The sequence below is a fragment of the Fukomys damarensis genome, unplaced genomic scaffold, assembly GCF_012274545.1.
Source record: "Fukomys damarensis isolate Sample0158 unplaced genomic scaffold, DMR_v1.0_HiC HiC_scaffold_1, whole genome shotgun sequence".
Taxonomy (NCBI): Eukaryota; Metazoa; Chordata; class Mammalia; order Rodentia; family Bathyergidae; genus Fukomys; species Fukomys damarensis.
In genome coordinates, this window is record NW_022900913.1 from 32,877,984 (window position 1) to 32,892,751 (window position 14,768).

General features: G+C 34.5%; 1 protein-coding gene across 1 annotated transcript in view; it reads right to left on the bottom strand.

Moving 5' to 3' along the window:
* Positions 1–14,768, bottom strand: part of Oxct1 (3-oxoacid CoA-transferase 1) — a 119,621-nt gene that overhangs the window by 37,856 nt on the left and 66,997 nt on the right. Inside the window, exons 12-13 of the mRNA XM_033761347.1 lie at positions 7,935–8,007; positions 7,264–7,339 (exon numbers count right to left, since the gene is read on the bottom strand). Of these exons, the coding sequence (XP_033617238.1) occupies positions 7,264–7,339; positions 7,935–8,007 (149 nt within the window). The remainder of the gene's footprint in view (positions 1–7,263; positions 7,340–7,934; positions 8,008–14,768) is intronic.

Here is a 14,768-nt window from a genome sequence, read left to right on the forward strand (position 1 = left end):
TTTTTTTTTTTTTGGTGGTACCAGGGATGGAACTCAGGACCTTGTGCTTGCCAGGCAGGCATGGCACCACTGAGCTACATCCCCACCCATTCAAGTATTTCTTAAAGTAATGACTAATGGAAAAACAGGCCAAATTTCTTACAAACCTAATTAAAAGATAAAATGAATATAAGTAAATAAGGGTGGATAAAGTAATAGACTCTGAGGAAATTTAAAAAGTTATACAAGAATATTACTTTAGACAAATAAATTTGAAAATCCAATGTACAGGTACAAATTACCAGTGATGAATATGATCTTAATGTATACCTAAAATGTACCAATAAAGTTAATTTAAAAATAAATAAATAGGGCTGGGGATTAGATCAGTGGTGCCGCCACCTGCCTCACAAGTGCAAGGTCTCAAATTTGATCCCTAGTACCAAAATAAATTAATTAATTAATTAATTAAAAATAAATTTTAAAACATAATAAAGGCTTCCTAGAAAAATTCAAATTAACAAAATTACTGCAAGAAATTACTGTTGCAAAATGTAAGCTCAATCAATAAGTATAAAAAATAAATTACTTACTGGTTATCAAAAACCATACGGAAAGTAACAATGATTAACATTTACCCATCTATGTCTGCCTCACAAGCACAAGGGCCCAAGTTTGATCCTAGGTATCAAACAAACAAACATTTACCCATCTATATAATGATATTTAAAAATTAAAGGTAAAGAGCTATGCAATTGATAGATGGAAACACAGTGGATAAAATTCAACTGCCATTCAGTAAAAAAAAAAAAAAAAGCAACTGGTCTAAAAGGAAACTTCTAGAATACCATAAAGGACATACATTAGACACAATAGAAAGTATAATATAAAAAGTTAAAATTCTTAATGAATTCTCCTCAAAATCTACTACTACTCTTTATTTACTTGTTTTGGAGATTAAAGAAAATTCATATATTAAATAAACAGTGGCATGAATATTACAAAAAAACAACTATGATTATGTGACAGGAGAATTGTGTACAACGTCTAAGATAATTCTAAAACATTATTTCAGCTCATAAGAGAATTTATTGAAGTATAAGATTAATACACAGACATCAATAGTTTTCCTTTATATTAGAAATGGCCATTTAAAAATTGAAATGGAATATCCATGTAAAAATACTGATAAGATTATAAATTAGTATAACTAATGCAATAAAGAACATAATGTGAGATCTGAATTAATAGTGAAACAGATCATCTTCTTCTTCAAGGAGATTTAACTGTTGCAAGTTCATTAATTCATCCCAAATCAACAGATTTAATGTTGAGTGTACAAATTTCATACTGACAATAATATCTCTCATCCTTCTTCTACTATCTTCATTATAAAAGATAATTATTTTCATTACACACATTCTCTGTAAGGGAGCAGATCATATGGAGTTTGCTAACCACTCTATCTTCACTGTTAATATGACACCTAATATAAAAAGAAAAACAACTAATAAATTTTGTAGAATAAAAGCCAACCTATCTACCACAATTTAAAAATAAAGGGCTTAGCCCCAGAAAGGTTGTGACTCTTCACAGAGAAACAGAGGCAATTCTGTGTTCCTTAAAGGAAAAATGGAAGTTTCTTTGTATTGGCATATTATATTTCAAAAATAAAACTTTGTCTTACAGCAGAAAGAGCAGCTGTACAAGACTATCAACAATCTAAATGTTAAAACAGAAAACACTAAACTGGCTGGAAGAGTGGTTAGGAAGAACTCTGGAAGACATTGGTGTATGTAGGAAAAGATTTTATGAACAAAACCTCAGTTGCCCATGAACTAGCACAAACAATCAAACTGGGATCTCTTATATGTGCACCAATGTTTATAACGGCACAGTTTATAATAGCTAAAACTTGGAAACAGCCCATTTGCCCATCTGTTGGAAACTGGATAAAGAAGATGTGGTTTTCTATAAAATGGAATACTCTCAGCCATAAACAATGAAAAATTACAGTCATTCATAGGAAAATGGGTACATATTGAGGATATACTCCTGAGTGAAAAACATAAGTCACACATGTGTAAATACCGAATAGTTTCTCTGGTGTGAAAAACTAGAATAGCACATAAGATCCTAATGGTATGAATGACAATGTGAAATAGGAAGAAAAGGGCTAAAGGTGTAGGAAAAGTGGGAAGGGTAGGGGAAAGGTAATAAGGGAAAAGAAAAAAATGGGAGAAAATGAAAAAATGGAAATAAAGTTTTTGTAAATGGGGAGGGGAAGAGGGGGTGAAGGGAGGGCAGGGACAAGGCGAAAAAATGACAACCAAGACCTGTCATGTGAAGGTACAGGATCCCAGTAATGAATGTAACTGTATTGTATACCTAGATTGTACCAATAAACTCAATAAAAAGAAAAAAAAAAGAACAAGAAACTAGAGACATTTATAGCTAAGTGGATGCACATTGAGGACATACTCTTAAGTGAAACTAATAGGACACGTGTAAATGCCATATAGTCTCTCTGATGTGATAAACTAAAAGTTCTAGGCTTCAGAAATCATACAGAAATATATATGGGTAGAATGGCATGAAATGTAGTGGTTGGTTTCAAAATAATCTTGGAAGGAGGGGAAACTGAGTAGGAGAACAGACAAAGCAAGAGTGGTCAGAAGTGAAAGTTGTCTAAACAGGACAGGTGCATTCTATTAATATTTATATATAAAAAAAATATATATATATATATAAACATTTTCCTCTAAAACAACTTTTTTTAAAATGCCAAACGCGATGATTTAGTAAAATGTATATTTCAAGACTTATTAGCCTTTAGCTGTAAGGTCATGGTATTTTCAGCCATTTGGCTTCCTTCCCTGCTGAGCACTGTTACTTGTCATATTACTGATCATAGATTTCTAGGAGACCTCATCTATCATTTTTAGTGTTTCTTCTCCTTTTAAGTGGGCTGTTTAATGAGAAGGAGCTGCTGCAAGTCACATAAATACATCATTAGGCAAAAGGATATTAAGGAAAACATCAAACTCACTAATTGCTCAGTCTCTTATAAAGAGAAAAAGACAGACAGACAGATGGCAAAAAGGAATGATTCAAACAGGAAAAAGTTCCCACTCTATCCAAAGAAGTCTCCATCTCCTAACATCGCTGCATCAGGGATTAAGTTTTCAACACACGAACTTTGGGTGCTACATTAAAACCATAGCAATCTCTATCCCAACTACTCAGCTCTGCTGTTGCAGCACAAAAATAGTCATAAACAGTTTATATATGTGTTTCAATAAAGCTTTATTTATAAAGACAGGCTGTGGATCAGATTTAGTATATGGGTCATAGTTTGCCAACCTGTGCTAGAATATTATTTCCGTATGTGCAGAATATTGTCTGTTTTGTTAACTGCTGAATCACAACAAAACCTAGAACAGTGGATGACCCGTGGTATATGTGTTATACATACCTGTTACTTGACTGGATTAAAAATTAGTCAGATATTATTATCATTGACAAATGAATACTACACTAAGAGGAAATGATGTGCCATATCATCAAGAAGTGAAAGAATCAGTATTTAAGGACAGGTCTATCTACTTCAAAGTTCTGAGTGCTTTCACTATATTGAACTAATAAGAAAAACGCATTATTGAATAATTGAAAAAGCTTCACACTATCATATACGTATTTTCTACCAGCCCCTTTTCCTTGTTCATGGTATGCACTTTCTTCAGCATTAGGCCCAAATAAAGAATATGCTAACCAGTATGTTAAAACTATATTTAGATGTTAAAGCTATATCTAAAGATGTACAATCTTCATTTGATGGTAATATACAATTGATGCAACTAAATTGATTGAATCTTGAACAGAGTACTTAATTAGGAAGACTAGAGATTAGATTTTCAAAAGCAGACATCATGTATGCAGGACCCAATCAGTTTTATATACTCAGACATGTACCATACATGAGAACAACATTAATTTGTATTTATTACTTTCAAATCCACAAAGAAATAAAAATGTGAGGGAAAAACAAACATCAAAAGTGTCCTATTTTCCTTTGCCTTGGGAGCACCTCCTTTCAGTCCTCTCTGCATGTGAGGAGAGGCCCTCGTCTCCAATGCCATTCGTGCACAACAGTCCTGTCCATGGGCTGCTATTTCATGCTTTCAATAACCAGATTCCATTGCTGATCATAAGCATCCGCTTCCCTTCATAAGTCAATAATTTATGCCAGCTGTTTCCCAAAAATAGGCATTAGGAAGGCACAAGGGCAGATCTGAAAGCTGATTCTGTGGCCTCTATGTTGTTTCATCTTTTCTTAGCTTGTCTAGGGTGTTACCATCCTCCCAATAAGCACAGAACTTGTAGGAGTGAACTACTATTTTGCCAAATTTTTTCTTTTTGAATTCTTAGGACAAAATTGTTTAAAAATATCCGACCACATGGGACCAATGCTGCATACTAAGAAGCTATTAAAGTAAGACAAGCAGTACCTACACTGTTCCTTTGTCTTATGGCTTAATGTTTGTTATAATCTGACACTGTAGTATGACTGATGGTGATGCCAAGATGCTGAGAACTCAGGGCTTATGCAAGCACTGAAATATTATTAAACTCAGTGAGAGATAAAAGTAAAAGAAAAATGACATAATAAAGCTAAACTTTTCAGCTTCTGGACTGTCAGGTCTTGCAAAAAATATATCTAAATTTTATAAATCAACATAAATCTTTTCCAATAGAAGAATGCCTACTAACTCTACATAAGGATGGTAGGATGTATCTTATCTATTACCAACAAAAGCAAGAAATGTATCCTCAGAGAACTCAGGATAAACAAGCTACACTGGCTCCTGTAAAACCGTCTTGCTTATGCCAGTATATTTTTAGCCAAATAGTCCCTTTTTAAAATGTTAAATGATAAAGTGTGGAAGAAAATGAAAATAATAGCCACTATTTGTGGAGCATTTCAGTGTTCACTTTCATTTTCTTCTCATTTAATACTAAAAAAAGAAAGGTCCAGATCATATAATTTGTAAGAGGTAGCCTTGAGATTAAAACTGTGTTCCAAATGAAACCTCATGGTCTTGACCCTGAAGCTGTCCTGAGTGGATTCTAAAGAATGAAGTTATATACTATGAATCACATACAAAAAAGTCAGGAAGTGATTCTTAGTTACTGTAAGAACAACAACAAAAAAATGCTGATCAGAAATGACGCTACCAGGGCCAGAATTTAGTTCAGTGGTTCGGCCACCACCTGCTTCGCAAGCGCAAGGTCCTGAGTTCGATCCCTGCTTGGAAAACAACAACAACAACAACAAAAAATGACACTAACAAGTTCCACTACAAAAAAATAGAACCAGAATGAAAAATACTTTTTATCCTTTGCTGTTACTCTATGATATCCCAGAATTTGGAAACTCATGAGTTCCAAAGTATATTAAATCAGAGAAACAGACATTTATAGCCCTATTGCCTCTCCTCAGTGACTAATGTGATGCCTTTCTTTGCCAGGTGTACCCAATTTCTCCTTCTTAATTAATCAAAATATTGACCCGTTTATTTACCACGCACTATATGCTGATCTGTAATTGGTACTTCATGTTTTTCTTCATATATTCCTTATATAGTCAGATAAAGTAGATACAATGATATCATTTCCATTTTACAGATAAGGAAAAGCCAGTAACTGCTCAAGTTACATGTCTAGCAAGCGATAAAAATAGGATTTCAATCAGGTTTATCCCTGTTTTTAAACACTAAATCAGTAAAGCCAGCCAGGACCTGAAAAATCAACTAGTTTCAAATTCTTACTTTATAACTGAGGATATTTAAACACAAAGAGTTCAAGGTGAGCCGGGAATGGTGGTGCACACCTGTAATCCCATCCCAGCACTGAGGAGGCTGAGGCAGAAGGGTCACTTTGAGTTCGAGACCAGCCTGGCTACATAGTGAGTTCTAGGGTAGTCTGAACTACATAATGAGACCGTTTCTCAAAAAAAACCAAATGAAAACAAAAACAAAAACAAACAAAACAGAAAAAAGAAAAAGAAAACAATATGAAATATGTTCAAAGTTATACCTTGATTGCTGGTAGAGTCAGGAAAAAAACCCTGAGGCTTGCTTTCCTATGCTCCTTCTACTATTCCATGATGCCTTTTCATAAAATTTAAAAAATACATTCTGCTTTCCTATGCCAATAAGTATTCTAATAACTGTTCATCTGACTGATCTAGAGATGTTCCAGAAGCCCTCCCTGATTTCTCTGAAATCCTGCAAAGGCTATCAACCCTTGGAACTATAGCTGATTTAGAATTTAGAATGATCAATATTTTTATAATGCAAATAATATTAGAATTTATCATGTACTAAAAGTTCCTACTATTGATGAGTCCATGGCATTTGTTCCTTAGACTTAAGTTTTGCTATGCTTTTTAATCATCTATGCCCAGGCTATATCCTAGATTAATTATATTCAGGGATCAAATCTAGAGATTGATTTTTTTTAAATGCAAGGTGGCTTTACTGTACAACCAGCATAAAAATCAGGGCTTTAATAATTAGTAAAACTCTATAGGAATTTTTCAGGGATTATTAGATCAATAGCAGTAAATTAACACTATCCTCAAAAAATTATTAGAAAAAAGATTTTAAAAAGAAACAGTTACAGAAAACCAGCCTTAGTTATGTAACAGTCCTTTTCACTGAGGCTACCGCGAGGTACACAGAAATTTTTAAACACACATGAATAAAGTTTAGCTGCTAGCTAAATTCAAAATCATGGATACAAGTCTAATATTGTGATACAAGTCTAATACTGTTTGCATGCATGTAATCCGAAAGCAACAGCCTGCAATGTAATAGATGACATTCATGTATTAACTTACAGTCCTTTTTTTTTTTCAAAGCTAACTCTAACAGGTTTCTCCCATGATTTAGGTTACTGTTAATCAAAAACTGTCAGTATTTCAGAAGTACGTTTAATCATCGCAGGTTTTGTATTCATGACAGAAGACAGTGTGCCTGATTTAGGAGTTATATGGCCATTTAAAAGAGAGTTTTAATCATGTGAATTAGACAAACAGAATTAACATAATATTAATCATCTTAAAGCTTGTTAATTTCTACAATTTGATTCAAACAGGAAATACATACAAAATATTTATTCATTTTTTATTAATTATATGTGCTCTCAGGACATTTTGAGTTTTTCTTAATATTTCTGAATATTTTAACCCAAGCATAATTCAGAAAGAAAAAATTTACTTACAGGTATCATCCAGTTGGCTAGGTCACCATATTTGGAAACCTGCATTGCTCCTAGCATTGTTAAATTGACATGTCCCCTGAAAAAGAAAAAAGGAAACATAAAGCAAATGCCACAAGGTTTTTGCTCTTGTTGCTTAAAATTACCAGCCATTAAAATGATTCTATACACCCCGAAAATACATTTTCTTTCTCTGTCCCCACAACTGACTTCTAAGTAGATCAGCTCCAGGTTGATATAGAGAAATAAATGACCATTAAGAATTCTTTAAAAAAATTATTTCCTATGTAGTCACCAGAAACAAACTAGCCCAGATGAATAGTGAGTTTGTTTCCTTGAATGCGGGAGAATATAACTCAACTTGAAGATAAACACTAGAGTCAACACACAATTTGGAGAGCACATTAGATCTTTGGAATGGACTTCAGTGTTTCTTCAATTGAGTTGGCACTAAATATATTTTCCATTGAGGGTTCATTTCATAATGGTGGGCTGGATATTTCAATGCCAAACCTTCAGTGGGAAGAATTTCATAATGTCTTGCAGCCAAATAAGCGGGGATAGTTTTTTGGCTGGGAAATGGGACTATGTCTGAGAGTCCTGCTCATGTGCTCAGGGAATGACTCAGCTCATTCCACACCATGGGGAACATGAGGGGCTCCATTACTACATACCCTCTAATCATCGCAAATGATTCATCGCTGGAGAAAAAAGAGGCTCCTGGAAGAACAGTAACTGTTTCCTTGCCTAAACACACACACACACATAAAAAAAAAAGGGGGGGGGAAGAAAACACTATTAGATTTCTAGGAGAATCATGGTAGACAGAAATGTGCATATCTTCACATCTTCCAAAATTTTAATCTCTCTTTACCAAAATGCAGTGGCATAATGGGTAGGGGGACCCAGCAGGAGCTGTCCCTGCTGTGAACACAAGTATTTTGCTACCAACATTGTTCAGCATGCCCCTGCAAGGTGATCACAAAAAGCAGACTGAGTTTTATGGCACTATTGTTTAGAAATTCTCTACAGACAATGCACCTCTTATTGCCTGTACTTTTTCCAGCCTCCGTCCTCTCCCATTCGCTTCACAGGTGACTGCAAAATGCTAACAGGAATGAGGAGGGAGGTTGCAGGTGACACCACTCAGACTCCAATGCTACTGCATGTCACAAAAGCAAAGAGATAGTGAATAAACATGAACAGAGAAATTCAAATTTGAAGGGAATGACACGAGAGCCACTTTTCAGTTTGTTCTTCATTTTTTTAATTCCAATTTCTAACTCTATATTAACTAAAAGTATTTATCATCTGTCCATTATAGTATTTCTAATTCTACCAATGAAAAATACTATATTACAATTAAATTCACTTCTATTAAGAACTACTGCAAACATTTTACACATTTTTGTTTCTTTGGGTTATCAGAGTAATTTTTTATATCTTATTATTCCAATATATGTAGTTCCAAAGTATTTTATTTGATGGCAGTGAGAAATTTCTAATGTACAGCACAGCTAGTTAATAATATTGTATAGCATACTTGAAATTTTCCTAGCGAGTAAATCTTAAATGCTCTGACCACAAAGAAAAAAAAAAGGTAGCTATGTGAAGTGATACAACTACTAATTAACTTGATTTTGGTACTCATTTCATAATTGTATGTGTATATAAAATCATCACATAATAGACATTTGATATTTGCAATTTTTATTTGTCAATTATACCTCAATAATTTTGGAGAGAAAAATCAATGAACAATACAAAAAGGACCCACCTAATTCCTTAATATCATCAAGCCTGAACTCTTTTCTTTTAACCTCTCCCTTCCTTTCTCTCTGATTCATATTTATTCTCACACTCTTGTTAGTTGGTACTAAAACCACAGGAATTTGATGAAATCAGAAAAATGTGGTGATATGGCAAATGATTTTAATAACTTCCAAGCAGTCCTCTTCGAAGGACTTCTAAAATTTACGTCTCATAATAACAGTTCAGAGTGGGGAAAGAATTTAAGTCTACACACAGCTAATAATATCACTTGAATCATCCTCAAGCTGCTCTCATCTTGTGATCTACTTTCTGCCTGTTCAGGAGCTTCAGGTGCCCAAGGCCAACTTCTGGTCTCAACCAGAACAGTGTTCACAGGCCATTTGGCAACAGGTAAATCAATTGTCAGAACATATCTTGCAATGGCCCCAGTGTAATATAAGGCAGGAAAAAAAGAAAGGTAAGAAAAGCTATGATTCCAAAGATCAGAATAGGGAAAAATTCCAGCATATATCAGGACAAGAAGTAGTCTGAGCAGTATCAGCCCCTCAGTTAACCCCCCAACTTCTAAAGTCCTTCTGAAAGTTCTTATATCAATATTCTCCATGTGACTTCAGGAATAGAGAAAAAGTAAGCCTATTTATATCATACTGAAATATTTATTCCCTAAGGAAGTTTGATTCCAAATGATGGAAATATTTTCACATCTTTAAAAGTAACTTAAATCTGAAAAACTTTGGGAAACACTTTCTGACAAGGTTAGAAGGGATTATTAGATGGCACGTTATATTGGTGAATTGAAAGAATATATGTAAGTCTTTATCCTAAGTTTGGTACTCAGAAACATTAGCTTTTATTATTGTAATTGTTATTATACAGTGACAGAGGGGGTAGGCAAACCTGGAAGGAACTGTGTACCCTATGAAGATGAATACTTTATCACCAACATTGTTCAATATGGTCCCTCGGACAATGACCAACTTTTAATGGCACTATTGTTTGGAAATTCAAATGCTAGCTTTCACTATAGTCACTGTTATTATTTCTCTCTCTAAACCTACAATGGCACTGCCTCTCTTGGGATAAGGGCCATAAGTCCTAGCAATGGGCTTATATAGGCTATACAGCCAGACTGTCTAGACTCTGGGTTTTACAACAGGCACAGTACAACTAAAACTTATCTTAACCCAACCTCTATATCAAACAAAATCAGACCCTCACCATTTCTATGAGGTTAGTTAGTGTCAAGGAGGAAGAACTGGTATAACAAGAAAGGAAAAAAAAAACATAAAAATTGCTACTCTTTGTTTTTTTAGGTATTAAATAAGCAGGACTTTCATTTTCTTTTTCTGTTTTCTTTTATTTGGTGCCAGGGATCCAACTCAGGTCCTTGTGCTTGCAAGGCAGGCGGAGGCAGGCAGCGGAACCACTGAGCTAAATGCTCGGCCCTAACTGTGACTTTCAAAGTGTACTCTCACTAGCTGGTAATATATAGGAAGAGCCTTTCCTTATGTGATTCATGAACCATAAGTTTATTTTTTTTCACTTGACCATAAGTTTATTAAAGAGCCCAGAAAGAGCTTCCATAGAAAATGGTTATTAAGCTCTTGCTAATACATAATACTATCTTATAAAGTGTATTCTTTTGAAGTAAAGTTAATTGCCAGCATTTTAAATTTAAACATTTTAACTCCTAAAAATTGTACGTATTTATGGGGTACCATAAGATTATCTTGCTATATTTACATACACATATCATAAAGTATTAACATCAGTAATATCTCTCAATAATCACCATTTCATCATGGTAGAAACATTCAAAACCATTTTTACTGGAATTTTTTCTGGTATGCAATAGCATACCAGAACATCTCACTCCTACCTAACCTTTCTCCATTCCTGCCTCTCCCTTAGAATGGTAACTACCATTGTATGCTCAACTGCTATGATATCAACATTTTCATATTCTCCATATGACTGAGGACATATGGCATTTATCTTTCTGGCTCTGACTTATCTCACTTGGTATAATAGTCTCCAGTTTCATCCATGCTGTCACAAATGACAGAATTTCATCCTTTTTATGGTTGAATAGAATTCCACTATACATTTCCTGAATCCATTCATCAGTGGATGGACACTGAGGTTGTTTCCCTATCTGGCTATTGTGAATAGTGCTGCAATAAGCATGAAAGTGCAGATATCTCTTTGACATACTGATTGATTTCATTTATTTTGGTAAGATACCTAGAAGTAGAATTAATGGATCATACAGCAGTTTCAGCTTTAATTGTTTTATTGTCATTATTTTGAAACATCTACTTTCAAAATAAAAATAAATACCCTAATATTGATTTTGTGATTTTCTAATATAATGTCCAAATTTAGTTTAAAAAGTCATACAAATAAAATCAACAAATCAACAAAAAAAATCACTCTTTTACTTGGCTATCCTTAACTGATTAATCTTCTCCAATTTGTATGTATATATGAATCTTTTATTTGGTCAAGTGAGTGACTCAGTTTCATACCATATCCTTTGGCTTATAATTTAATATGTCATTCATCCCATCATGAGTAAATGTTCATTATGGCCCTTGAGAAATGTTACAAACAAAATTCAGCTACTGGTTCTCAAACCTGAACAGCCATCAGAATCACACGGAGGGCTTATAAAAATCCAGGCGGCTACTGCACCAGCCTCCCAGTTTCTAATTCAGTAGGTGTATAAGAGGGCTGAGAATTTCTTTTAAAGTCTCTTGTGATGCGACACTGTGATCCTAAAGACTTGGAGAGACACTGCATAGGCAAAGGTGCTAACTATCCAGCAAAAGAGCTAAATATAGGCAAATAACCACAAAGCAAATACAATAGAAAGACACTAAAAATGTAGGTTCTAGAAAGAGGAATTTTGAGCTGCAGAGGGATTGGAAGAAGACAAACAAGCTAAAACTCCAAGAATAGGTAGGCATAAGGCATTTTGACAGTAAATGACCAATAGGGAGAAAGAAATAAAAACGAAGAGGGTAAAACAAATATCTGTGAAGGGCACAGAGAAAGCAAAGTCACAAAGTAAAGAAAAACTGAGTCATGGTCAGAGTGCACCTTGTAGTCCAGTGTGAGTAACGATGGCATCTTTGTATGACATAAAAAGACAAAGCTGGAAAGGCTGGCTGCAATGATTAGAAAGACAGCAAATGCTGTCCTATTTGTACTTTAGTCTACAGGCCTGTGACTCCTCAGATGTGGAGCAGATCGTCCAGAGCAGAAGTCTCAACACTACTGACCACCTTTGGAGCTGGATTAACTCTTCATGGGAGGCTGTGCTGGCTGTTATAGAATATTGAGCAACATCACTGCCCTCTACCCACTAGAAACCAATCCCATCTCCTCTCCCAAGCATGACAATAAAAATGTATGGCCTAAAGAATGAGAAATTAGAGTCATTCATAGAAAAATGGAGGCATATTGGAGTCATACTCTTAAGTGAAATAAACAAGACACACATGTGTAAATACCAAATAGTTTCCCTGGTGTGAAAAACTAAAAGTGTAAAGAAGATCCAAATGGTATAACTGATAATATGAAATAGGAAGAAAAGGACTAATGGTGTAGGGGAAGTGGGAAGGGTAGGGGAAAGGAAATAAGGGAAAAGAGAAAATGAAAAAATGGAAAAAAAAGTCTTTGTAAATAGGAAAGGGAGGAGGGAGTGAAGGGAGGGCAGGGACAAGGGGAAAAAATGAGAACCAAGACCTGTCATGTAAAGGTACAAGATCCCAATGATGAATGTAACTGTACCTATACCTATAAAGTACCAATAAATTCATTGAGAAAAAAATGTATGGCCATAGTGCCAAAGGTCCTCAGGGCCAAAATCATACCCTTCCCTCAAATCCACTGAAAGCCACTGCAGTAGAAGGTACATGACAGGGGGCCAGGGCTATTTACAGACCATTAGATTAACATGTTGATTCCTTCTCAGGCAATTTTTACAAAGGTAAGTCATTTAAAATATTAACTGTACATTAAAATTATAAAACAGCACCAGAGAGAATGCTGTTAACATGCAAACTGCACATTAATATTAGAAATTCCAAAATTTCATTGGTTGTAGGTTGGAGCCCAGATATCCACGGGACCCATGAAATGTTCTAAACATTGTTGTTTGCATCTCTGTAAAATTCATATCATCATCAGGTGTAGCTCAGTGTAAAACAAAAACAAACAAGTATGAGGAACAGGAGATTGTGGGAGTTCTGTCCCTAGCCATGTTACCTGGGGCCCATCTCTTCACTATCCTGGATTCACATTCCCAATCTGTGTAACAAGGTTTCACTTGAAGATCAAATGGTAAAATATATGTGAAATAATACCCTCTAAATAATATGACTCTTCCCCAGTGGTAATTAATTTTTACATAAACTTATAAGACTTTTATGTAGCTTAATTTCTTTTAGAAAAAGCAACCCTTGGAAATAGTTCTATCATTTTGAAATTTTGAAATAATGATTATACTTAAATACATAATATTTCATATTCATTCAAAGGGAATTCTTTAAAATTAACATAAACAATGGACTGATCTTCCAGGTAATGTGGGAAAGCTGAAGAAATTGCCAATTTATATTTTAGATTCTCCAACTCACATTATTTCTCCCTTAATTTGTATAGCTCCAAAATCAAAAGTGACAAAAATCCCAAAAAGGAATTCAATGAAATAGTTAGAATATTACTAAACTAATTTGTAGCTTGGCTTCCCATTTGCAGTGAATTCTTGTTTTACAAAGTAGAGTAGTTAAAGATTATATGTGGCATTTCAGAATTTGCAATATAAATCAGGTGGCTTCATTAGGACCAAGCTACTTTTAAACTCAATGGAATCTGAAACTCAATGTCACTGAAAAGATTAACTACTTTTCTAAGGAAAGCAGGATTTATGAACTCAAGCCTGAAATTTGGAAAATGGAGTTATTCATTTTACAAATAACTCACTAACATCATAAATTAATTAAACCAAGCAGCAAATATTTTCACAGATCAATGAGCTATTGCTAAAGGGTACAGTACAATTAAATTATACTCTTGGTTAAATGTCATTGCTTTATCACAGTGGGCCTTTCAAAGTTGAGCTGTGTTAACTAATTCAACAATTCAACCAGAAGCTGTATTACTTCCAAAAACTCCAAGTATCAAACATCAGTTCTACTTGGCAGCTGGCCTTTGTGTTCAGCTCATATTACTTCTGAGATTTACATACACTATTTTTGAATGCAAAGTAAGAATAACACTTTTCTATAGGTAGAATGAACAAAACCAGTACATAAAACTATGCTAGAAAATAAGAAGTGTGGGCAGTTCCACATCAAGGATGAGCTGTAACCCAAATATGATGGCAGTGTTGCTTCAAGGTCAGGCAATGACAATGGCCAAAGGCCCAACCTTTTCTGTCTCCTGTAGAGGAAATACATCTAGAGTACAAATACATTAACTCCAAGTCCCATTCAAACAACAGACTACTAATAAAAAAGGCAAAGTATAAGATTACAGAAACTGGAGATGATAAAGGTAGAGTCCGTGGTTCAAAGAAACTCTACTCTCCCTCACATGCTTGGGTTTTAGTGGTAGAGTACACCCTTACACACCCATGTGCATTTGAAGGATTTTCTCTCACTTCAATGAAGACTAGAGGACAGTATGAACAACCTACAACAAAAAACCCAGTGCCATATATTTTCTTC